Source organism: Camelina sativa, chromosome 13, assembly GCF_000633955.1.
Source record: "Camelina sativa cultivar DH55 chromosome 13, Cs, whole genome shotgun sequence".
Classification (NCBI taxonomy): domain Eukaryota; kingdom Viridiplantae; phylum Streptophyta; class Magnoliopsida; order Brassicales; family Brassicaceae; genus Camelina; species Camelina sativa.
Window position 1 is genome coordinate 716875 of NC_025697.1, and position 25992 is coordinate 742866.

A 25992-nucleotide genomic window follows, 5' to 3' on the forward strand; every position below is an offset into this window, starting at 1 on the left:
GGCAGTTCCATGGTGTTCTAACAGTCGATACTTTATTTTAAATGAATAGTAGTATAGTACTAAACAAAGAAAAAAAGTTGATTGGATAAGCTTTCGACTTAAATATCACACCACTAGGCACTAGCATAATTGTATAGAAAGAATGTGAGAAGGTTAATTATCAATTTTTTTTCCTGATATTAGCATAATTGTATAGAATCAATATATATATAGCATATGCTTTTTTTTCTGGTTTAATCTTTAATCAAATAAACTCATGAAAGTATTTTGTTGACCTTAATTATGATATTTTGTTTAGAAGTAGAAAACAACACAAATAATGCTTCGAGTGGACACTAAGGTTTGATTATGGTATATTGTAATCAAGATAATGATTTTATAAAGATATTTGATAAAACAACACAAGAAGCCAAAAAACCACGAGCAGAGAGTTCATGTTACTCTTGTCTAATTTATTCCTCAAATCTTCTCATGTCGAGTTCCCCTAACTCGATCTAAATTCCAAAGATTCTTTCAAACAGAACAGAACCATCATCAATCACCATGAAAGAGAACAACAAGAAGAAGACGATGGCGAAGCAGATGACGGCGAGACGTGACGACACGCCGTTACACACGGCGGTTAGAGAAGGCAACACGGAGCTTCTTTTGGAGATGATCGGCGAACACGACGGCGTGGAGCTGAAAGAGCTGTTGGCGGAGCAGAACCAGTCCGGTGAAACGGCTTTATACGTTGCCGCGGAGTACGGCCACACCGACATGGTTAAGGTTCTGATGAAACACTCCGACTCTGTCTTAGCCGGAACCAAAGCCAAGAACGGCTTCGACGCCTTTCACATCGCCGCCAAGAACGGACATCTACGTGAGTTGACTTGATTCTCAATAAGTCTTTGCTCTCAAGAATTAGCAATTTTGCATATCTAGTATTCATTCTAATTACGTAACTCAAACCTAGAAGATGAAATTGCTATTTGGATGCTAATTGATAAAGATTTCTTGATGTGTGTTTGGTTGTTGTAGAGGTTCTTGATGTGTTAATAGAGGCAAACCCAGAACTCTCATTTACATTTGATTCATCCAAAACGACGGCGCTCTACACAGCAGCTTCACAAGGCCACAGAGAGATTGTTTGTTTCCTGTTGGATAAAGGTGTGGACTTAGCTGCTATTGCGAGAAGCAACGGTAAAACGGCTTTGCACTCCGCGGCTAGGAACGGGCACACGGTGATTGTGAAGGAGCTCATTAAAAAGAAGGCTGGAATGGTTACTAGAGTTGACAAGAAAGGTCAAACCGCGCTTCATATGGCGGTTAAAGGACAAAACACTGAGATCGTTGATGTGTTGATGAAAGCAGATCCTTCCTTGATCAATGCCGCGGATAATAAAGGAAACACTCCTTTGCATATAGCTGTCCGTAAAAACAGAGCAGAGGTAATTGTTTGTTTGACTTGAGAGATTACAATTTTGTTAAGTTGTTGTTGTGTCAAAAAGTTAGTTAAGCTTTGTTGTTTTCTTTGTAGATTGTTCAGACAGCTTTAAACTATTGTGAAGTTAGTAGAGTGGCGGTTAATAAATCAGGAGAAACAGCTCTTGATATCGCTGAGAAAACCGGGCTGCACGAGATTGTACCGCTTCTTCAGAAGATCGGTATGCAGAACGCAAGATCCATAAAGCCAGCGTCAAAAGTGGAACCATCAGGCTCTTCTAAGAAACTGAAAGAAACAGTTAGTGAAATAGGCCACGAGGTGCATACTCAGCTTGAACAAACCGGGAGAACGAGAAGAGAGATCCAAGGAATCGCTAAACGGGTCAACAAAATGCACACGGAAGGACTCAACAACGCCATAAACTCCACTACCTTAGTTGCTATTCTCATAGCAACCGTTGCTTTTGCAGCCATCTTTAACGTTCCAGGACAGTTCACGGATGACCCGAAAAACGTTCCTCCAGGGTATTCACTCGGAGAAGCGAGAGCAGCTCCAAGACCCGAGTTCTTGATATTCGTCGTGTTTGATTCTTTCGCGCTATTCATCTCTTTAGCAGTGGTTGTGGTTCAGACATCAGTGGTGGTTATAGAGAGGAGAGCAAAGAAGCAAATGATGGCGATCATTAACAAGCTTATGTGGATGGCTTGCATTATGATCTCAGTAGCGTTCGTATCGCTGTCTTTTGTTGTTGTTGGAAAGAAAGAGAAGCCTTTAGCGATTGGTGTAACAGCCATTGGAGCATTGATCATGGTTTCAACACTTGGGACAATGTGTTATTGGGTGATTGCTAACCGGATTGAAGGCTCTAAATCGTCTCCATCTTCAATGATGTCAGATCCTGAGCTAGCTGATTCCAAGCATAACCGGAAACTTTATGCAGTATGATTGAAACAGAGCATTTAATTATAGAACAGAGAGATTTTGTATTCCGAAAATAAAAGAGATCTCTGTATATGTAGTAAGTTGGAAAATATTATATATATGGATATATATATAATCATTCGTATAAGCGTTTTAATACATAGCAAGTCAAAAAAAGATATCAACGACTATGTAATCATCACTCAAGAAGTCTTTGACTTAGTCAACGTCAACCTTGTATATCTTTATTCTTGACTACTAGTACTAGTAGATTTAAAAAAAAAGTAAAAGACCCTCAATTTAAACGACTGTTTATTAATCAGGATTCGAACCCATGTTACGATTCAAAATATCTATATTAACATTTTTAAAATATATTTTGTATTATGATCTTTTAGTTTTATTTATTTAATTTTTTATTTATAATATTAATTCCTTAAAAATTTTCAAAAATAGTATGAGGACAGATTTTGTTTCCTAAATCTATATTAACATTTTTGAAGTACATTTGGTGTTTTACCCTTGAAATTATATGTATTTAAAAACTTATTTACAAATTTAATCCCTAAAAACTTTTCAAAAATAACATCATTTCAGATTTTGTTTCCTAGATATTTTACATTTCATTCCAACCAAAAATAAAAAACAACAATCAATATTATATAGAGACATAAACTATGATATATTTTCCATTTTATTTTCCAAATATGTGAGTTTTGATTCTTAACGTAAAAAAAACTTCGATTTCTAATTATTTAAATATTATAATTAATATATATATATATATATATATTTGATAAAATGTAAAATATTATGAATATGTAAAATTTTAAAAAATTAAATTACTATATAATGTGATTATAAAAAAGACATGTTGAAATTAATAAAATATTATTAAATATGTGCTAACACGGATTAAAACCTCATTTTATTATTTGCCAACAATATAAATATTATAATATCTGACAAATAAAATCAATTTGTTTTATCTAAGATTGTATAAAATAATTAATTTATTAGGGAAAAATGTGACTTAATCACATCATATAAATGACTTATTATGTATTTAGATCCCTTATTTTTTGTTATAATAATTAAAAATCGAAACAGAATCTCAAACACTAAACAAAACAAACTAAATATAATAAACAAATGATCATATAATATATTACAGATTAAAAAATTAATATAAACATTTAGTCGTACAAGCGGTCGGAAAAATAGGTTATTTCTCTATTTATAAAACATTCAATATTTAACAAACAAATAAAATATAAAATATAAATAATAATAAAATTATATGCACTCGATATACCGCATGTTAAAATCTAGTTAATCAGGTATAAATACTTAACAATGATTTACAATAATAATATAAAACTATGTATATGTATATATTATTGACATACGTATGTATATGATCACCTCTCTAGTAATTCTTGAAAACATTAAAAAGTTTACTGAAAAATCCATATATTAAATGTTTAAATAGAAACAAAATCAACAAAAAAAAAGGAAAAATTAAACAGTAATACAATTAAAATCACTATTCTCGGATATTACTTTCTAAGACGTTGACATGACAAAATAAGAGGTGTGATCTGAATTTTTGGCAAGTCTTTAATTTTTAGTTTTTGAATTTTTGGTTCAAGTAAACTATTTATCATGATGCACTAATTAGACAACCTTTGTTGATATGATATTATTGATATATTAGTTTAAAGATAATTTTGTTCATAATACATATTTTGTTCAAATGATGTAATATCTAGGAATTTAGATGATATCATATATAAATTATATTTAAAATATATTATTTGGTCATCTTAACCACTAGCGGTTAATACCAAAACAAAATAATAATTGTAATGATTGTAGAGATTCATGCAAATATTAGATGAAAATAGTAATTTGAAGTGATAATACATTTAAGTAGCTTAAAGCTGAAACAAAATTCGAAATCAGATTTGGAGAATGGTTGTAATGATTCTAGTGAAGATTCAGATGCGAATGAGAATCGTAGGCGAAGGTAAACGAAATTGGCTGATGATGAGTGTAAGACGAATGAAAATATTGTGCTAACTATTCTGAACAATTTGCGATCTAACCGAGGGCTAACCGAGGAGCTAACCGAGGGCTAACCGAGGGCTAACCGAGGAGCAACAGAAGTTAAATGATGACTCTGACTCCAAATAGTGTATTGATAGAATTTGCTTTTTATGTTTAATTTGGGGTTAGAATTGGCTATTTAGGTTTAATTTGGGGTTAGAATTGAACTTGCTAATTTGGTTTAAGTTGGGGGCTAGAACTTGCTATTTAGGTTAAGATTGAGGTTCACTCTTCCACGGACACCTTGCCGTTTACGATTACTAACCTGAAATCCGCTGTCGTTTTGCCTCTTTCCACCATTTCCTTCGTTATCCCTGTTTCTCTCCATGGCTTAAGATCCCCGTGGATCCACTTGAAGTAATCAGGACAATACCGGTTCGATTCGGTTTGGTTTTGATTATAACCGGTTTGAGTTGTTTTTGAGCATGTTCTTCTTGCTTGCTAATACAACTAGCTGTTCAGCGATTGTATTCGCAATGGTTAGGTCGATGTGTTGTCTAAGAGAGACATCAAAGAAACCCGATGGGAAAGCGGTTAAGAACTTAGCCAAGTTACCACTTTTTAGGAGATTCTACGTTTTGGTAATTGTAGATTTGTTCTTCACGAGGATCGTCGCGTGGTTGCTTTCAAGATTAAAGTAGATTATAAGTACCAGTGGGTGAGCAATGCAGCCGAGGAAATTGCAAGTCTTGCGTTTTGTAGTTTGATGTTCTATATGTTTAGGCTAATGGAGATGAATGAGTGTCTTGATAGTGATGGTGAAGAAGAAACTGCCGAGCTTTCCCCGAAGGAACAAGAGTTTGGGCTCTGATGAAACAATCCGTTTCTTGCTAATATATGTGTGTTTTAAGATGTAAACGTGTAAGAAAGGAGGAGTGTAGTGCTCTATCGTATACAATAGCTTAAGAATGGCAGTTTATCATGTGGAACTAAATCTGTGTAATACGCAATTTTCTGTTGAATACATACACAGAATTTTTCTGTTCTATAAGCTTTTGATTGATAACGTTGAGGAATTGCTTCCTTCCAGTTGTGTACACACCAACTGTTGGTGAGGCTTGCCAGAAGTATGGAAGCATTTTCAGGAAGCCACAGGGTCTCTACATCAGTTTGAAAGAGAAGTGTGTTTTGAATCTCTTTAACCAGGTCACTTTCCATTTTGACTTTGAAACACTAAATTGTAATGTATGTTCTTTAGGGGCAAGATTCTTGAAGTGTTTAATTAGACACTAAATTTTTCTCTTATTTAGTCTTTCTTTAAGAAAATTTGGTGACTTTTGTTCCTTGGCATCGAGATTGGGACTCACAAACTGAGTTTATAGGTTTGTTCTTTAGTGTGATAGAATTGGGTTTATGTTTTTTTTTTTTTATCAAAACTGAGGCTAGAGGTTGATCTTTGAGCTCAGAGTGTGTTCTGTCTTTACCGAGTATGTTAGTTTATGTATGTTTGCTTTAGGGCCTTCAGTCATGTGCAAAATTTAGTGACTTTTTGTTCCTATGCATAGAGATTGGGACTCAAAATTGAGGCTAGAGGTTGGTTTTTGATATAATCATCTTAGGAGATTGCTAGATTTGGATTTGGTATGCAAATGTCTTACACAAGTCTCTTTAGTATCAGAATCTGCGTTTGGTTGCTTAATTCATGAGAAGACATTTCTCTCACGTGCGCAAGATCCAACCAACATAGATGATAATGTTCTTCCTTCTCTTATTCATCCTCGCAGTATATATATGTTCATAACAGCTTGAGAGAACCAAACTTTGTGAAAAATGTTACTCTCTTCTGTGCTGTTATGGCATATGATAATTTTGAAAAGAAATTTTTGAGAAATTAGGATTGTTAAGAGTTTTCTAGTAAATCTCAGTCTCATAATTCACGTTTTGGATTTTTTTCTCTTTAGCTATCTCACTTGTCAATCAATAGAAAAATAAAAATAAAAAGACACTACTCATCTTTTTAACATAAGTAATATATACTCATGTCCTATATATATTAAAAAAAAACCCTCAAATCTTTATATTAATAATATAACAATTTCGAAAAGAAAAAATTACAAAAAAAAAACATATTTGAATAATATTTTGAAAGAAAGAGAGATTCATATTTCTTCCTCTAATCATCTCTTGATCTCTTGATCAACAATTCATCTCCTCTTTTCAACACAAATACATTCAAACCTCCCATCTACGCTCGGGGGTCAAAGTTTACATATTTGATGGGTTCGGTTGAATCTTTCTCCAGAACCGAGTCATGTCCTCTGTATTCTGCATATTTTCTTTTCGATCTGGTGGATCAGTTTGAGTTGGTGGTTTATTAAAAGATAGCACTCCCAAAAAGCTTGGGACTTCCTTACATGATTTGCTGCTTCATGAATACTTTGAAGTAATAGCCTTTTTTGACTACACAGTATACATTCTTCCAGTGATTAAAAAGTTTTTGGTTGATTGTCTGAAAAGAGAGATAATGCCCTTGAGGTAGTTTGGCTAAGTGACAAACACCATTTTATAACTCTAGTCTCTCTCTTAGATTGTAATTGGCTTGATGATGATGATGATAATGTGATATGTATTATCAAGGGACTTAATTAGAGAGTACTTAATTGGTTGTAAGTTAATACCACATATGAATTTTGAAATTAAAGCTTATCATAAATATTAGATGAAAATAATAATTTGAAGAAGTGATACTGCATAAAAAAATACTACAATTTCTATTTTAAATATTTTTGTATCGAGCAGTGTTAACTTGGAGTTGAGCAAAAGACAATGTTGCTAATATTGTTCTTATTTGTATTTCTAACATTTTGTACATTGCGGCTATCGGTAGAATATTTAGTTTAAACAAAAATATAATATTATTTGGTTTTTATTGTTGAGGTTTTTTTTTTTTTTTGGATCATTTTCCATTGATAAAAGTTGGCTGCTCCTAAGACTTTTAAACAGTTAAAATTATTAACTTTAAGATTTGAAAAAATATATAGTATTAACAAAATTTAAAAATTCAAAAATAATATGAATACTTCAAATTGGTACCCAAAAAAAACATACAAAAACTATGTATATGTATATATTCTTGACAGACGAATGTATATGATCACCTCTCTAGTATTCTTGAAAACATAAAAAAAAAAAGTGTACAGAAAAATCTAGTTGCTGACGTGGCAAATAATGGTCGGTTTCAATATTCATATAAACTGCAGTGATGGACCTGATGGTGAAGGAGAAACTGCCGAGCTGTCCCTGAAGGAAAAAGAGTTTGGGCTATGATGAAACTTAAAAAAAAAAAAAAGTTGTAAACGTGTAATAAAGTGTGTAGTGCTCAACTTAAAGCCTTACGCCATTATTAATGGGAGAATACCAAGGGTATTCTAAGCCCAAAAAAATTATAAAAATAATGAATAGTAGCTTAGAACACTTTTTTTAGTTCTTTATGTAGAACTGATTTAAGCCCAGTTCTTATTTGACGTGACTTCATGTGATTGGACGAGATTTTTTGGAAAAAAAGAAAATATTTCATTTATATAAGTATGCAATTTAAATGTTAATTTATAAGTTTTTATAATTGTAATATGTCTAAGAATATTATATTAATTTATAAGTATATAATTGCTTTTATATAAGTATGCAATTTAAATGTTAATTTATAAGTTTTTATAATTGTAATATGTTTAAGAATATTATATTAATTTATAAGTATACAATTGCTTTTATATAAGTAAGCAATTTAAATGTTAATTTATAAGTTTTTATAATTTGTAAAATGTTTAAGAATATTATATTAATTTATAAGTATACAATTGCTTTTATATAAGTAAGCAATTTAAATGTTATTTTATAAGTTTTTATAATTTGTAAAATGTTTATGAATATTATTTCACTATATCTTTATTCTAAGAACACCATAATTAGTTCTCCCATTTTTTTTGACTATGATCTTAACAACTGATCTAACATTATTTTCACTATATATTTAATCTAAGAACACAAAAAAAAGTTCTCCCATTAATGATGCCCTTAGGCCTTTTTGTTAGTAAAGAAAGCCAGTATATCATGTGGAACTTAATCTGTGTAATTCGTAATTTTATGTTGAATATACATACTCGTAACGATTTCGTGAAACTTTGGATTGACAATTTATTTTGTATTTATGGTCATTTATATAATGGACACAAAAAAGGCTACTTAACACACATCATATATAGGCCCGGATGTATATTGTCACTTGTGTAATAATTCTTCTTCTAAAGTGGTTTAGGATCTTAGAGTACGTGGAAATTTATGAAATGATTACAATGATTACGTTTGTAATCAAATCGTAAATTAACAAAGAAGAAAGGGTTGAATAATAATAAGGCCGACATATTGTCTTTTTGATGAGTCTTGCAGCTTAAGCGTCAGAATTAAAGCATGCCTTGTTTGGTGTATGCCAATTTTTATATATTTATTGTTTTAAATCTCTTTATTGTTTCATTATATCCAAGAATTGTTTTTGCTTATTATCTCTGCTTCATCCGACAATTTATTCGGAAATTAGTAATCGGGAGTTTGAATTAATATTTCTTACGTTATCAAGTGATATATGGTTGTTCGACGTCTTGCTTGATAAAATTATAACAACTTTATTTATTAACTCAATCGGTAAAATGAACGAAATATATTGAGGTTTGGATAATCTACTACACGTATAAATATTGTAGAGGAAATATCGTGACACAAGAAAAAGTGAACTGTATTGTATTATCATCTTTTGTGGTCGTGATTATGTGTGGTTCACTAAGTCCCCACTAATGATAACAGGCGTGATCTGAATTTTTGATAACTCCTTCGTTTTTAAATCCTAATATTGTTCGTTCCACTAAACTATTTATCATGCGACCATCATCATTAATATAATTTATAGATTGCGTACGCTATATTTTGTAATGCGGTTTGGTGTTGATTTATTGACTCCTCCAATTCTACACATGTCGATGCCAAATTGCCACCTCGTATTATTGGTGGGAAACAAATTTTTATGAATATCTTACCTTATTATCTACAGAGACATTACAAGACTTCCCTTGTGGGACTTGATGAATTTTAAAATAAAGATGCCATTTTTTTATGTTCGTAATAGCATCCGATATTAGAAACACCAAAACTGATACATATGGTTTTATGAGTTTATCTATTTTTGCGTCAAGATTTGAAAATATACTATTATTTAACATGTATATTTTCTTGACCGTATATGTATATGATCATCATAATTCTTCAAAACTTAAAAAAAAAAAAAAAAAAAAAATTAAAACAAGATCTGGTTCTGACTACGATTCTTTTCCTTTACAAGTGTGAAGTGTTGAACAACTTTGTTTTACAACTTTCGTAAATCCATGGGCATCCGATGCTGGTATTCCCCGCCTACTAGTTTCAATTTACCAGAGACAAAAGTTGATAGTTGTTTTCGTTTAATAAACTGATAACATTTGGAAAAATCATACCAATACGAAAGCAACAATCCACGATGTCACAAGTTAGTAGCAAAAATATAAAATTTTAACATATAACTTAAACCACCGGTGAATATTTGTATTTTCCAAAATCCTGAACTATTAATAGAGAGAAGAAAAAAGAAAACAATTACTTATGTGCAGATATTAAACTACAACTAACTTCATAGAAAACCATGAAAATTTTCGAGTAAAAAAAAAAAGAAAACCATGAAAATTCTGTATATTACAAGTATAAATACAAACAAAATCAACCAAAAAGGAAGAATTCAACAAATAACTCTTAAAACAAACAAAGAAAGAAAAAACTCATATCTGAATATAATTAGTTTGATACAAAAAAGAAAAGAGTAATTAACTTATAACAACTTAGTTTGGATCAACAACATCTACGGTGGCAGCACAAGACAATAACCTTCGAAAAAACCTGAACATAGTAGAACAAGCTTGTTCTTGTCGCTTCTTCCTTCTAACTCTCTTCTTCTCACCACGACGCCGCTTTGTACTCTCGACGTTGATGCCACTTTCCTCCTTACTCTTACGTCGAAACGACGCTGTTTCCTTAACCCTCCCTAGACACGACGTGTGCGTCGCCGCCGACGTCACGGCCTTCTCTGATTTGCTCTCATCGTCTTCCCTAGAGAAAGTGTAGCTCCGGAGATACATCTGTCGGCAAGATATGCTATCCACTACACGCGCTTCCGGAACGCCACCTCCACGACGGACGGAGCGAACGAACTCAGCGTCGGACTCGGGCCACTTATATAGATTTACGTAGGAGGCACGCACGGGACGAACAGGCACGCGCGGGTCATGTGCATCGTTGATACAACTGGAGATACACACCGAGTTCATGCTCAAGTTTTTTATTTTATTTTTATTTGTGTGATATTTTTTTCTCCTCTCGGACTCGGTGATTCTGTAATGGGTATGTCTAATATATATATATATATATGGATTTCGGTTTTTTATTGTATTTTAAGGTTTACCAACGTGGAGGAATAAGTGAAGCTTAGATTGGAAGAAAAGATTAGTTGGATATTAAAGTAGAAATGTTGAGAGAGAGAATGATTAAGGAAGGGAGATGTTATTAATTACTAGTTAATAACATTAACAGTCTTTTAATTGGATAATCCAATTGAATTTTTCATCAATACTGAATTAACTACAATATCCGTTTTTAATTGTTATTTGCGATTGAACCGGATAAAGAACCAGATTATGCAATGACACACATCTTCATAATTTGCGATTTAACCGGATAAAGAAAGGTTTGCGTTTGAACCGGATACATTTTCACAATTTCCAATTGAACCGGATAAAGAAAGGTTTGCGTCTGAACCGGATGCATCTTTCTTATCTTAAAGAACGTTTCTTGGGTTTTCTAATTTGCGCCCAAAGAGATATGTTTACATCGCTTGCGGCACCATTGAGCACGACGATTATCTCTGCTGCTACGAGGCGGTCACAAGTTTCACAGCCTAAATCCAAGAAATCCAAACCGGAGAATAAGCGGCCAACGACGACGTCAACGAGCGGTTTCTCCTCCGGCAGAACAACGAAGGAATTGACTTGGAAATGCGTCGAAGGCTGTGGAGCTTGCTGTAAGCTTGCAAAGGACTTCGCTTTCGCCACCCCTGACGAAATCTTCGATGACCCTGATGATGTCGAGGTCAGTTTTGTTTTTCCCACCCACCACTTGTTCGACGAAATTACTCTGTCGGTGTTAAATTGTTAACTGTATCAATGTTTTTGACGTTTTTTATGCTTAATTCAGCTGTATCGAAGCATGATCGGAGATGATGGATGGTGCATAAACTACAACAAAGCTACACGCAAATGCTCTATTTATTCTGGTACATTAATTTATTTAGCTTATCACTCTGATATGTTTGTTTATCAACTGAAACCATATATGCTGTGCAACATTTGTAACCAAAATCTCCTTGTGAACGTTATCTTCCTTTCCTGAGTTCAGATCGTCCATACTTTTGTCGGGTTGGTCCGGAGGTTTTCAAGTCACTCTACGGGATTGAAGAAAAAAAATTCAACAAGGAAGCTATCAGGTAACATCAGTGATTCTCTTTGGTTGGTATAATTGTCTTTCACAAGCTCTTCCACTGAGAGTGTTGAAGCCAGATCAAATGTGTATTTATCTCTTATTCAGCTAATTATCAACTTGCTAACATAACTCTATGATCCTACAACTCATTTTCTGTCCCGGAATAGAACAATTTTAATGTATTTTTATGCTGCAGCTGTTGCATTGACACCATTAAGACGATTCATGGTCCTGATTCTAAAGAATTGGATAACTTCAACCGTGCCATCAGAAGTAGTCCGAGCTCGAGTTAATAGTCTGATGAATTCGTCGTAAGGCAGGTACTGATTCAGTTCTTTTAATGGTAAACACATACGTTAAAGTTCCATATGCATTTGGGGAATAGAATGTGTACAATATCTTTCTCTTTTTGTGATTATTTTGTCTGATTTCTAAAAATGTGGGGTAAAAGAAGCAAATACCAAAAACCAGATGGCCAAAAAAACTAAGATTTCCTACTGTCAATCCTCTTTCCTAATAGAAGCTGCAAAACTTATGAAACAACCAAAAAGTCTCTGTTTAGATAATTGTGGACGAACCTGATCGGTACCATATCATATCACAGGTTCAAGTCCAAGTTCATCTTCAGGTTCATCACTTTCCTCAAATAGTTGCATAAACCGAGCTTGATCTCGCTGCTTCTTCATCCTTTGAGCGTGCTTGAACGTAAAAACGCCTCCAACCACAACCAGAGTTGCACACAATACGCCTGCTACAATCGCTATCGTGACTGTTATCCCGTTGTTTCCTTCCTCTTGGGGACTAGAACCCGTCGTTGCTTTAGAAGATACTACACACATGATTGCATTCAGTTCTTATATGTAATTACTTGTGATCAATCATATCTGTTGGTTTCTTTTTTTGACAGGAAACATAAATGCGGAAATTAGTTTTCACTAACCGGATTCGACCTGGGCGCAACCGTGGCAGACAAAAGTAGCATTAATCTCCTTTTCTTTAAAATGCATATAGATTTGGCTAGCAGAGAAATCAGAGGGACAAAGTTCCCATTCATCGAACTCTTTGTCTGAAACAAGGCTGCCTTGCTCGTAGACTCCGCATCGCTTACACTTTTCCCCATCAATTTCAGTCATAGGCTATTGTAATAAGCAACAGAAAAGAATCCTATAAGTTTTCACAAATCACAATCTTGATTATTGTTTTAAAGATAGATGGTTGTAAAAGAGATTAGGGACGAGCCTGCCATGATTCTTGACCGCGGAAAGTGTACAAGACACCGGTCTTGATAACATCTGGAAGAACAGTTTTGTTCTCTCCTTTGCATTGAAAGTAGACAGTGTGTTTGAGCTTGAACCAGTCGTGCTTTGTGAATATCTCAATCGAGTTGAGTGTGATGAATTGCGACTCTACCAGCCCTGAAATTTTGAAGATAAACCAATATATAGACTTTAATGTAGAAGACTAATAATAAGTCGATATGTCCGAGTGGTTAAGGAGATTGACTCGAAATCAATTGGGCTTTGCCCGCGCAGGTTCGAATCCTGCTGTCGACGATTTTAATTTTCTTTTCTATACGGGAAATTCCCGGTTAGATTAAATTGCAAAGACAAGAAGTACCCCTTTATTTTTATTTTTAATTGGGAACGTTTTCTATTCCTCATGCAAAATCTACACAATCGATCTATGAAAACAAAACAAAAACATCTTTGAAAGATTGAATTTTCTTGAGCGGAGAAAATATTTGGGTTAACCAAAATCCAAAAGAAAGCTGTTTTGTTTCCTGGCAATCCTGACTAGTAGTGTAGATTTGTTACCTGGAATACACATGTGGATGATGATGTTCCAGAAAAGAAGATTTCTCCAGATCAGTGGATTCCCAATCGTCATTTCTCAATTTATGTTTTGGATTCTTTTTTTTTTCTTCTTGTCAACGAATGATGAAACAGAGGAAGACGAAGAAAGCTTGAGAGAAAAAAGAGGGAAAAACAATAGACAATAGAGATTCACGTGCGTCTCTCACGCGCAACGTTCGTATAAACAAAATAATACACCAAGTTACAGCAAATTTGTAACGTTCATAGCAAATTTGTAACGTTCGTATAAACAAATAATACACCAAGTTATATTTTGCATTGAAACATCTAAAAAGCCCGTAAAGTACTTTTTTTTTAGAGTTGTAAGATTTTTTATCAGTTTCATTAAGTTCTCAAATTTGATTATTTTTTATAATCAAAACGAACAAAGTCAGCGCTTACATTTTGTTTTTGTTTTATGTAAATGTAATGGCCGTTTATATTATTCAACAAACCAAGAAAACAACCAAAGAAACAAACTGAAAACGAACAGATGAAGAGACACGACCTGTCAAAGCTTGTCAGAAAATGGCAAATCAACTAACTGAATTATGAATGTTTTCAAAAGTAAAACACAAATCCACAGAAACAAAAGACTTCTGGGAATGAGAAACACGAAGACGACGACTACTTCTACTCTACCACGAAGAGAGATGTCGTCGTCTTCGTTGTTACATCATTGTCTCTCCCTCTCCTTCCTTCTCCTCCTTCTTCTAATCCCCTCCGTCTACGGAACTCTCTTACCGGGCACCAAAGCCCCCGTCGAACGTATGACTTACAGAGGAAAGAAGGTTTCGCAATCGGCCAAGTTCTTACTCGCCCACAACGCAGCGCGTGGAGCTTCAGGCGTGTCGAATCTCAAATGGGATAAAGGCTTGACCCGTTTCGCTCTTAATTGGGCCAAACTACGTAAAGCGGATTGCAAAATGACACATTCAGGTGGGCCTCACGGAGAGAACATATTCTGGTACCGAAAGAATGAGAATTGGTCACCCAACAGAGTTGTTACTAAATGGATGATGGAAAGTGTGAACTACGATCGGACGACTAATACCTGTAAGCCTGGCCAAATGTGCGGTCATTATACGCAGATCATCTGGCGTACAACCACAGCCGTTGGATGCGTACGTGAGAAGTGCGATAACGACCTCGGATTCTTAGTGATTTGCGAGTACTCGCCTTCCGGGAATTACGAAGGCGAAAGCCCTTTTGATATGCCTAAATAGTTTATACATTTTTTTTCCCCTTACTAAGGGCATCATTATTGGGGGTTTTAATTTTGACCCTCTTATGTACTATTTGATTTTTTAATAAATATATTATGTACTGTTTAAAAAATAAGAACTCTTGATTTTCTAATTAAAAATAACCCTTCTAATGGTAAGATCTAATTTTGAGTCTCTTATATTTGAAAATATAGTTTTTTGAAAATAAAATTTTTTTAAATAGAATAGAAGTAGTACAAATGTTTAAACATTTAAGATTTTATAAAAATGGAAAAATATTACATTTAATTAATTTCTAAACATACAAAACGTAAAAAAAATATTACAATAGAAGTACAATGTAAGCAGCAAGTTGATCATTGGAGAAGACAAGGATTTGCTGAACCAGACAAATCTGAATTTCACTTCTTCTGTGAACGGGAAGGAGAACTCTGTGGAGTCATTTTACTATATACAGATCAAATCCAATCTAGTTGACGGCGAAGCTCTTGATGACATACCTGAAGAAACATGGAATTTCTCATCAGATGGTGGTGGTGGAACCATTATTGATTCGGGTACAACCTTAAGTTATTTCGCTGAGCCTGCATATGAGATCATCAAAAACAAGTTTGGAGAGAAAATAAAGGAGAAGTACCTAGTGTTTGGAGATCATCCAGTCATCTCTCTCTCCCATTTCTCCCATCCCCACCAAACATATGAATCTAGAAGTAAACAAGAAAGCAGAAGCAGGAGCAGCTATGTGACGTGAGTAATTCATTACATAACCATTGACACATGAGAAAAGTTTGATTCCAAGACGTGTATATGTCTTACAGCTAGATGTAACAACATGTTGGTAATAGTGTACAGGCTGTGGAACAGAGGCAATATTAATGCCACTAGTCTTGTCCCAAGAAACATGAGCATTACATTTATACTTCAAATACCAATTGAGGCCAGAAGCAATCTCAACTCCAGTTGTGCCTTTAATCCTGAAATCCAAGTTAGAAATAAACAAATCTTGGAAGAGAATAATCTCTGGTAGCTACTCCCACCACAAACATCCTATTGAAACAAAAAAAATAATCACTATTGTAAAATCTAATTCTAGTACAACAGGGTTAAAGGCAAAAAAGAAAGAACCTTTGAGATAATTCTGAAATCAAAGCTACGAAAATGTGTGGGAAGCAGTTTTTGCAATAGACCCTTAGCTGCTGATTCTTGTACAGACAGAATTGGTCGTAGAGAATCTAAACGGTCAAGCAGACTCTCGATAGTAGGATGTTGCTTTGACAAAGATTGAAAGTGAAAAGAAAGAACCAACAACACAAACAACACCAATTTGATCATGCAAATCATGTTGATACTCTTCCAAGATGCATCCTATATAAACACCAATAAGGCTGTTTATATGTAACCTACAATTATCTAGTTTATTGACTAACAAGATGCATCCAGATATAAGTTACAGAAACGATCCAACACACACAAAAAAAAAATTATCATCGGATACTACTAATTTCACTGGAGATTTGCATATATAACAGGAGGGAGAACTAAAAGTCTAAAAGCGAGAGTCTCGTGGATGGTACCTGACCGGGGGCGTAAGCTTGAGCAAGAGCAGCAGAGGAGGGATCAGGTTTCGACGGTGGAGGTAGTGAGATCAAAGCCTGCTTTTTATAGTGTTGGCCTCTCTGCTCGTCTTGTAGCTTTCGATTCAAATCTCCAACGACTCCAACCAATTCAATCTCCTCCGAATAAGAGATTCGCGACAGAGAGCGAGAGAGAGAGGAAGGGAAGAACACAATCGGGCAAAAAAAAAAATGGTTCTCAATAAAAGTCTTCATCCAACCCTGTCCTGACACGTCACAACCTCTTATATGAAATCGAGTATACTAAATAAGAGTAGCTCTTCTTCTTTTATTTTCTTTCTGATTTATTTTTTTTCTACTTTTCCACTAGAACCTCTCTTAAAACCTCCCATTGGAGATAACTTAAGTTACTAATATGGTCAAGTAATTTTGTTTTCTTTAATCTTCTAATAATGTATATCGACCGTGTTGATGATGTTCAAAGTTATGGGCTTTGACCTGTTATATGGGCTTTTTAAAGATATATGTTAAACGCTGTCGTTTGGTATAATAGCTTCGAATCTGCTTCATTGTGTGTTTCGTGGTCGTCGTCGTCGTCAGAGTCTCTCGATCTCTGTAGAGAAAAACCCTAAACATTTTTTTTTCCCGGTGAGAAAATGAGTAGCATTCGTAGCGCGATCAGATCGAGTTTGTGTCTCCGGCAATCGGATCGTTTAATTAGCCGTAGCTCTCTTCTCTTTCTTCAGGATTCAAGGAAATGTCTATCTACCGCCACGGAGACGGAGCAGCCTCCTTCCTCTCCGTTACCACCGCCTCCGGGTCTTTCTCCGGGAGAAGGTTCTTTTCTTTTTCTTTCCCTTACATGTCTCTATTGTTTCTTTGAGAGTATGTTTTCCAATTTGTGAGGGTTTTGATTTGCTTGGAGTGAGTATATCTGAAGCTACTGTTTGGTTTCTAAGTTTAACCGCAGAGGCTATTATCGAAATTTTTATCCAAAAAAAGAGAACGATTTGTTTATTTTGATTGATATAGAGGTAGAGAGCGTAGAAGGACTCTGGATTGTGATGTGTTTAGGACTTTAGCTCAATATGAAGTACGCTCATGTTCCTTGATCGTGTTTTTTTGTTCTTTCCAGGGAGGTTTTACGGGAAATTTTCAGGCTTTTCAAAACATTCTCTGAGGACTGATATTATGAACGTACTTGAGGGCTGCAATGTGACACCAGATGACCTCAAATTCAACTATCCGCGTGGTGGAAACTTAACCCCTGCGGCAGTGTAAGTTGTTAAGATTTATTTGAATTGTTGTTACATGTTTTTTTTGGAAGCGGGAAATTTCAATTCCAAACTAACGAATTTTAATCCTTTTTCATTCTCGATGATGTTTGTATTATCAGTTTTGTCCAGTTCCCTTCCCTTTCAGCATATGATAGAGCACTTCGGAATATCGCAAAGAAAGGAAAGCTCTATAGATTAGAAAGGGTAATCCTTTTACTAATTATAGACTTCGTTTTTGTTATATGACTGTTTTAATCCGGAGTTGATTCCTTTGTCTATGATTAGGCTGCTCGTTCTCAGTGGGATCCAATTGTTCCCTTTGAGGGGAAAGTGGTAAGCTATATATTTTATGTCATAACTACATTGTTTATCGAGCTCTTGTTCTCAGACGACTGTGATTGGTACCAATTAGTATTTGATGAGATTTTATATTGTTTAGGTTGCACTACATGGGCTTCCGGTGAATGCTATAACAGATGACATAGATAGGTTCTTATCTGGCTGTCTCTATTATCCTGGATCCATCCAATTCCTCACAGTGTGAGTAATTATTGGTTCACTAATTCTTATTTTTTTGGCTTTTACTCTTTCCGCATTTGATTAGTCATTAGTTCCACCAGTAGTCTTGCAAACCAAGTGCTCTTTTGTTTGATTAATCAGTTATAATGATTTTCCTGTACTGTTGGATTTAATCATATTACTCTCACTAGAATAAGCAATACATATATGTTAATAGTACAAAAGTAAAATGAACTTCTCCGAGAATTATAATAGGAGTGATAAAACCCACTCTGGACCGTCATAATCTTTTGTTTTCTTGACTACGACATTGTGACATTTTGTCATCTTGTTTGACACATCATATCTTCAGATCTTTGTGCTTTATGGTCGTGCTGTGTAGTAATTTCTGGATTACTGATAAAATAAGGACATGAAACTATTTTAAAGCCTTCTTTTACCCTGCAGTCAAGGACTTGGAACTTCAAAGAGGGTGGCGTTGGTGCGTTTCACATCTCAGACTCAAGCAATGAATGCATACATTACAAAGAACAGGAACTTCCTTCTTAACCAACGAATCACATTGCAAGTTCTGCAGTAATATCTTAGTTCCCATTCCATTCTGGTGGTGTAATACAATGGTAAGAGATCCAAAGCGCATTTTTTTGTGTCTTTACAGTTTGGATGTTCTAGGTCGATTTGATTATCAAAAATTTCCATCTCCAAACTTCATGATGCTAGAAAAACTATTGTTGTCTCTCTCCCTGTCTCAGTTGAATTTTATGAATAACAAATGTATGTGTCTTAGCAGAAGCAGAACGTCTCAGATAAGCAGATGTTACATTGTTAACTATGTGATATTTTTTCTCTCTTGTGTTTTGACTAAAGCTGTTATCTTTGGATGCCCATGTGGTGAAGTGATCCGTCTTGCTTTTAGAAAGTGAATGACTTTGTACTATTAAGGGTTCAGTGGGGGCACACTCTCACTAGTGCAATAGAAATCAAGCCCAGTAGAATAATATAATAATATTTTTAATTGTTCACTTGCTTTTCTCTAGTGGGTCATCTTTACTTGTCATTGAAGCATCTTGCTATCATATCTTCTCAGTTCTCACGGTAACCAATCTTTCTTCATGAGTCCCACTGGTTGCGTAGAAGATTTGATGCATTATAAAATTTGTAGATTCTATGATTAGGGAAACTGTACGTCCTTATGCTTGTAATTAAGATGTTCTTCACTAAACTCAATGGCCAAACCCCTCTAGTAGGATTTTCACTGATTTAGGGATCAATCTAATTGGTGAGCTTTTTTTTGTTTGTCATAATGGTAAGTTTTTCTTTGGAATGAGGGGTAATTATGTCTAAACTCTAAACAGCCATTGAAGACTTTTCAGTTTTGATTTCCACCAAAATCATGTTTAGGGATTTGGGAGACATAAGAGTTTGTGAAAGTATGGACAACACACCGGGACAAATGCATAGAGACTAGAGTTATAGAATGGTGTGGTCATCTGAATTATTAATATTTTCAACACTGTTTCTTGAAGACAACAGTTGAAAAGATAGAAGAAGCAATGGATTTAGCCAACTCTTTTGTTCTTGATATCTTATATAGTTTTGACTTTTGATCACCTTCCTCTTGTTTTGTGGCTTTTGTTTGGTCATATACACCAACCAATAAGAAGAATTCTCTTTGTCCTAAACAACAACATGAGTTCGGTTAATAATCTTATCTGATTATTTGGTATGAATGATGGGTTTTGTGCTTTGTGTGATTTGTGTTGTGAAAGTAGACAAGTTCCATATGGACAAGTAGATTTGTATAAACAGGCCTATCCAAGTTCTTACTATACTCCACAGACTCTTGTCTGGTCCCACTCTCACATGATCAAACTCTTAATTATTTTTGGTAAATGCTACTAAAATTATAGTTGGTTACACTGTAATCTCAAAAGTTTGGTTTAGACTGTGGAGTTAGAAACATTAGCAAAAGGTATAGTTTTCTAAATTTCTACACATAAGTACATAACCTAGTTCCAAAGAAATTCTTCGAAATTTCCTATTTTCAAGATTTGGAAGTTAAATGAAAACACTTTTTAATTGCATAAAGTTTGCAAGCTAATTATGTCTGTCACCAACAGTGGCATCAACACTTTTGCCAACTCTTCTCCATTCATTGCTTCTACACCTTTATTCTCCAATTTCATATTTACATCTATCAATTAAATCAAAACCCCAAACAAGCAAAGCCGACAATAATCTCTTTTGTACCACACCCTATTTGTTTTTTCCTTAATAGAAAAATAACATTATTTTATTATTACTTTCACCAAACTCCTAATGACTTAATACATGTTATATAAGCAAAAGATTCATAAAAAAGGTGAAAGTGTCAAGAGCAGTGAGAAACGAAGCACACAAGATCCTCCGATATGGAAGAAGAAAACACCACGATCATCATGGCGTCACTCTCTACTCTTTCTCCTTCACACCTCACAAATCTCACTCACTCCATCCTCTCAATCTCCCACCACCATCGCCGCCGCCTCGCGGCCGTCCTGTCCTCTCCGACCCTTTTCTCCCTCACCCTCCGCCACCTCCTCTCTCTATCTCTTCCAGACAAAACCCACCTCATCGCCAACCATCTCATCTCACTCCTCCACCCTCTTCTCATCAACCGTAAACACCACTCTCTCACCAACATGAAGCTTCGGGACCTCGATGCTGTGGTCCTCCTCTTCTTTCTCTGCGAAACCCACCAGCTTAATCCAGATGTTTTAGAAGCTTCCGCCGATAATTGGCGGGAAATCCTCGGTAACATGTGCTCCGATACCATGTTAAGTAATAATTCCGGTCTCTGGACTTGCGATGCCGGAATCTTGATGCCGTACATAGAAACCCTAGTCAGATGCAGAAGATTCGTGGACATAATGGGAGGCTACAACCACCTTCGCCAGGGAGATCAGAAACAAGGCTACGAAGTTCCGGCGGCTAGAGCGGCAGTGGTGGCGTTACGTGCGGTTGAGGTATCGAAAGGCGCCGGAGAAGAAGTAGAATGCGTGATATGCAAGGAAGAGATGAGCGAAGGGAGAGATGTCTGCGAAATGCCATGTCAGCACTCGTTTCACTGGAAGTGTATATTGCCTTGGCTAAGCAAGAGGAACACGTGTCCTTCCTGTAGGTTTCAACTCCCCACCGACGATGTGTTCTCTGAGATCCAACGGTTATGGGAGATCCTCGTCAAGAGTAGTGACTTACACGTGGCGTGATCTCATATCGCGGTGATAGAAGCGTGTACATCGTTCGTTATCTAATAATAGTAAAGATACCTAATAAATAGTACGAGAGTGCTGTTACAGAGATAGGAGTGTTTGGACCGTTTTGATATAATAGAACTCATGAGGACTTTCGTTTCTTTTATTTTATTTTTAGCGGTTTTGTTATTAAATAAGTTCATACTAACACGAATAGGGATTTGTTGTAATAGAAATGAAATTAAGTAATTAAACAGATAAAGAAAATCAATTTTATGTGCTTCATGTATTAGCATTGGTTTTGACTTTTGATCGTGCGTAGTTAAATTTCTTTTTTCCATAATATCTATTTCTATATAGTCCAGTGATGTAAAATAATTAAAAAGACAGACAACAAAAAAAAGGTTGGGTCATATGCAGGATTTGAGTCGCGAGGAGTCGCTCTATATATGTTCTTCACAAAAAAAGAGTCGCTCAAAATCCTAAAAGGAACTAATGGGCCTATAAATATTCGAGCTTTCTACATTTGGGCCTTACACAACTAATACAAGCTATTTTGTTGTCCTTTTATTTCCTGGGCCAATTATACGACTTGATATAATAAAATAACGAAATAATATCTATTATATATAGCCGTCAATGAAGTTTTTTAAATTTGATCGACCAATTAAATAGAGTTGATCAAGATGTCATGTGCAACTATTCTATCGTGAAAAGTCAGGAATACAAAGAAAAAGAAAGATAAATATTCTTATAATTTAAATTCGAAGTGAATTATTGTTTTTATTTTTATTTTTACGCGAAGTATTATTGTTAACAAACAGGAACGTAATAAATAATTTTAAACACAAAAACCATCGATAAAACTCTAAAACTTAACCTAAGGGTTTAAAAAAAAAAACCTCTAAAACTTAACTTAGGTTATTAAAAAAAACCTATCATGCATAGCTCCATAGAAGGTTTTTGGGATAAAGAGAAATGTCTTCGATGAGAACCACCTAAAAAGTATCTTAATTAGTTGCACGTATAAAGTGTGTCCGTCGAAGTGAAAGATAAGCCGTTCCTGGTGAGCAGATCAAATTGTCGAAGTATCTAGGTTCTTTTGTATATTTGCTCAATGGTTTGATGATTTCTTTGTCTTGTTTTTTGAATTTGTGTAGTTAGAAGAAATATAATTTCAATGTTATCGTGGTCTAATTCGCAATTCCAGATCTTAATTAACTTAAGTTAATATAATACACATATATAATATATATACATGCATACTGCAAGTTTCTATGATAAAGATTCTAAGACTTTTTTAAAAATTGGTGAAAACGATGATGAATGATAGGGAGTATCATTTTAGTTTGATGTTTTGACAAAAATTTTAGTTTTTATTTATAAATTAATTTATAATTACTTTTTGGTAGAAAGAGAAAATATAAACCAATAATAATTCAAAAAATTTAAATATTTTTAATGATTACTTTTTGAAGTTTACAAAATGTCAATTTTTGTGGAACAAAAAAATATCCTAAAACATCAATATTTGTGAGATAAAGGGAGTAATAAGTTACATTGCAAAGTAGCTAAAATGAAGCTAAAATGAGATATCTAATAAAAAGTACAAAATTGAGTGACAGTAGTACGTCCGGATACAATTGCAACTAGCTAGATAACAAAACAAGGAAAATCTAATATTTTATAAATTGTAAGTTAATTAATTATAATGTGACGAGATGATACAGTACTACGACAATACGAAGAACACTAGTTACTAGATAGATAGTGTTGTGATAATATGTCAAGGTTTGGTTCGACCAGACAATATGGGACCTTCACGATGTCTGTCTCATGTTTCCTGCATGCCATGCATTCTATTTACTCTCTTCTTCTCTACGTGCCCACGTCTCCACTTTAATTCATTTTCTTATTTATCATCTGTCAAACATGACTTAAAGAAAAGGTTAGTATATGTAGACATATAATCAGGCTGCATATAATTAGCTAAACAGATTCTTTTCCTAAAGGGTAGTGTAGGTTCAGTTTACTTGTAAACCTAGGTTTATCGAAAGATGAGATGTACTTAAATGCTCGTTTATATTGTACTCCAAATTATATAGAGATAACATCAGAAGGGTTTTCAAAATCAGAGACAGTCTCGATTTTGGTGCATTCAGTTTCTTATTAACTGATGATTTCAATATAAAACCAAATTAGTCTTAATTTAATTGATATACTTGTGATTCTTTTTTTTTTTTTTTTTTTTTTTTTTTTNTTTTTTTTTTTTTTTTTTAATAACGATTTTGTCTTATATAGTTTACTCGATGCATGCGAGGAAAACTTTGTAGAATTACATACCATAGATGCCGCAAAAATTGAAGTAACAACATAATCTGTCACTTTGAGCTATGGTATTTACTAATATTCGCTTATTTATTCATTGGTATTCAATTGTTTTGGCTATAAATGCATATTAAGTCAAGTTTTACACATACAATATAGTAATACGTTACTGTATGCGAACTTTACAAGAAGTTTGTACCATTATGATTCACAAGGAAACGAAGAGAATATATATTAATTCATGGACGTGAAGTAATATATATGTTGGTCCTTTAAACTAGGTTTTGTGGATATATAGTTCATTTCGATTTAGTTTGCTATTGTTGTTTCTCTATATATCAAAAATCAAGTCAACTGGAAACATTATAACTTGAGATTATAGTGTGTAATACCTACTTGCACATTCTACCTTGATAAATAAAACATTTGAATTACAATATAACATTATACTAAACTTGAAAGTTATTAAAAAGAAGTAGGTTAATGTCTTAATGAATGTTGAATAAAACAAATGGTAAGCTACAATATTAAACAATACAATAGAAAACAAAGCTAAGTAAGATGTAAAAGAAGCTAAAGAGATAGACTGACATCCATGCTCCCTCAACCAAAAGACAAAACACAGTGCATCAATGGCCCAGCTGTCACCACAACTCCTTTTTTTTTCTATAATATGGGAACTTGTTTTATTTTCTATTTTATATATATTCTTCTTTCTGTAAAGAATGTGTCTTCCATATATTTCATGAGTGTTGTACATAGATGTATTTATACAAGAGGAACTAGGAGGAGTCTAGGTTTAGCTAATTACAATAGTTTCCTAAAGTATACATAATCAGAATATATGATATGATATGATATGATATTGAGAATCACAATCATATCACTATCATATCTCTAATACGCCTAGGCCTGGGCATAAAAACCGTACCCGAATGCCCAACCCAGAATCCGACCCGAAAAACCGGGTTCGGGTTGGGTACGGGTTTGCCTATAAACCCTATTGGGTTCTATTTTCTAATACCCATGGGTTCGGGTTAGGGTCGGATAATACCCGGTACCCGTTTGGGTACCCATTAAATCCGAACATATAAACATATTTATAATATTTATCATTAATATAATGCAATTACCCCAAAATTATGATTAAATATAATTAAATTTAAATAAATTTAGTTAAATTTTGAATATTTCATTTAGTTTTATACCTAAATATCAAAAATAATCAAAATATCTAAAATATTTTGTTATGCAAGTCAAAATTTAACTAAATTTATTTAAATTTAATTATATTTTTTCGGGTACCCGGTAGTTCAGGTACTAATCGGGTTCTAAAATTTGTAACCCAAACCGACCCGAACCCGATAGTACCCAAACCGAACCGAACCCATATATCTAAAAATACCCAATAGGTTCTATTTTTCTAAACCCGTTTACCCGAACCCGTATGGATAATATCCGAACCCGAACGGGTTACCCGAATACCCAGTCCTAAATACGCCCCCTCAAGATGGATGAGCGGGAGCTACTCCAATCTTGTTTCTTAGGTTGATGAACCATGCACGAGGCAATGGTTTAGTTAAAGCATCAGCCAGTTGATCTTGAGTGTTGACATGAAGCATCAGGCAATGGTTTCTTGTTTCTTATAACTTCTTTAATCAAAACGAGACTGAAGTTCAATTTTCGTAATAAAAGATAAGAAATTAATTAAGGGTAGGAAGCACATGAAAATACACTGTACTGTGATGGTGCATTCAAGGACCCTTCAATACGTTCGAAGGCCACATGTGTTTCTCACAAAATGGTTCAATATTTAATCGGTCCATATATGAAAGTTATTTGATATGCTAGGGGAAAATGTACCTGGACCATTCTTTCTATTTGTATTAGACCTATCTACACGTGATTTTCTTACTCTTTTGATTTGACTTTAGATCTATAGCATCAAAATTTTAACCAAATTATGCGTCAAGTC

General features: G+C 34.3%; 6 protein-coding genes and 1 non-coding gene across 9 annotated transcripts; 6 read left to right on the top strand and 1 right to left on the bottom strand.

Moving 5' to 3' along the window:
- Positions 243-2506, top strand: LOC104734274 (ankyrin repeat-containing protein At5g02620). The gene is made up of 3 exons (XM_010453809.2): positions 243-862; positions 1021-1430; positions 1520-2506. The coding sequence occupies exons 1-3, from the start codon at positions 544-546 to the stop codon at positions 2369-2371; spliced, it is 1581 nt and encodes a 526-aa protein (XP_010452111.1). The 5' UTR covers positions 243-543; the 3' UTR covers positions 2372-2506.
- On the bottom strand, positions 10144-10874 carry LOC104734275. Its single transcript, XM_010453811.2, has one exon. It carries the CDS (start codon positions 10798-10800, stop codon positions 10315-10317), a length of 486 nt encoding a protein of 161 aa, XP_010452113.1. The 5' UTR covers positions 10801-10874; the 3' UTR covers positions 10144-10314.
- Positions 11324-13320, top strand: LOC104734277. 3 transcript variants are annotated; one of them, XR_759161.2, is made up of 6 exons: positions 11324-11617; positions 11723-11801; positions 11924-12011; positions 12204-12327; positions 12612-12635; positions 12915-13320. XR_759161.2 is itself a non-coding variant. In XM_010453813.2 (5 exons), exons 1-4 carry the CDS (start codon positions 11351-11353, stop codon positions 12298-12300), a joined length of 531 nt encoding a protein of 176 aa, XP_010452115.1. In that variant the 5' UTR covers positions 11324-11350; the 3' UTR covers positions 12301-12327; positions 12612-13320. The 3 variants fall into 3 exon arrangements, 2 of the variants coding, with proteins under 2 accessions (XP_010452115.1, XP_010452116.1); XM_010453813.2 differs by having other exon boundaries at positions 12612-13320; XM_010453814.2 differs by lacking the exon at positions 12612-12635.
- Positions 13479-13560, top strand: TRNAS-CGA. Its single transcript has one exon. It is a non-coding gene; the product is annotated as a tRNA-Ser (tRNA).
- On the top strand, positions 14330-15086 carry LOC104734278 (pathogenesis-related protein PRB1-3-like). Its single transcript, XM_010453816.2, has one exon. It carries the CDS (start codon positions 14412-14414, stop codon positions 15084-15086), a length of 675 nt encoding a protein of 224 aa, XP_010452118.2. The 5' UTR covers positions 14330-14411.
- LOC104734279 lies at positions 17234-19352 on the top strand. Its single transcript, XM_010453817.1, has 6 exons — positions 17234-17497; positions 17796-17937; positions 18057-18141; positions 18223-18270; positions 18377-18477; positions 18904-19352. Exons 1-6 carry the CDS (start codon positions 17317-17319, stop codon positions 19034-19036), a joined length of 690 nt encoding a protein of 229 aa, XP_010452119.1. The 5' UTR covers positions 17234-17316; the 3' UTR covers positions 19037-19352.
- On the top strand, positions 20629-21971 carry LOC104734281 (E3 ubiquitin-protein ligase SGR9, amyloplastic-like). The gene has a single exon (XM_010453818.2). The coding sequence runs from the start codon at positions 20868-20870 to the stop codon at positions 21702-21704; it is 837 nt and encodes a 278-aa protein (XP_010452120.1). The 5' UTR covers positions 20629-20867; the 3' UTR covers positions 21705-21971.

Coding starts and splice junctions, on each gene's coding strand:
- LOC104734274 (XM_010453809.2), top strand. CDS start 544: ATGAAAGAGAACAACAAGAAGAAGACGATGGCGAAGCAGATGACGGCG. Junction 863..1,020: donor CGCCAAGAACGGACATCTAC/GTGAGTTGACTT, acceptor TGGTTGTTGTAG/AGGTTCTTGATGTGTTAATA. Junction 1,431..1,519: donor TCCGTAAAAACAGAGCAGAG/GTAATTGTTTGT, acceptor TTTTCTTTGTAG/ATTGTTCAGACAGCTTTAAA.
- LOC104734275 (XM_010453811.2), bottom strand. CDS start 10,800: ATGAACTCGGTGTGTATCTCCAGTTGTATCAACGATGCACATGACCCG.
- LOC104734277 (XM_010453813.2), top strand. CDS start 11,351: ATGTTTACATCGCTTGCGGCACCATTGAGCACGACGATTATCTCTGCT. Junction 11,618..11,722: donor ATGACCCTGATGATGTCGAG/GTCAGTTTTGTT, acceptor TGCTTAATTCAG/CTGTATCGAAGCATGATCGG. Junction 11,802..11,923: donor CAAATGCTCTATTTATTCTG/GTACATTAATTT, acceptor TCCTGAGTTCAG/ATCGTCCATACTTTTGTCGG.
- LOC104734278 (XM_010453816.2), top strand. CDS start 14,412: ATGAATGTTTTCAAAAGTAAAACACAAATCCACAGAAACAAAAGACTT.
- LOC104734279 (XM_010453817.1), top strand. CDS start 17,317: ATGAGTAGCATTCGTAGCGCGATCAGATCGAGTTTGTGTCTCCGGCAA. Junction 17,498..17,795: donor GGGTCTTTCTCCGGGAGAAG/GTTCTTTTCTTT, acceptor TGTTCTTTCCAG/GGAGGTTTTACGGGAAATTT. Junction 18,271..18,376: donor TTCCCTTTGAGGGGAAAGTG/GTAAGCTATATA, acceptor TATATTGTTTAG/GTTGCACTACATGGGCTTCC.
- LOC104734281 (XM_010453818.2), top strand. CDS start 20,868: ATGGAAGAAGAAAACACCACGATCATCATGGCGTCACTCTCTACTCTT.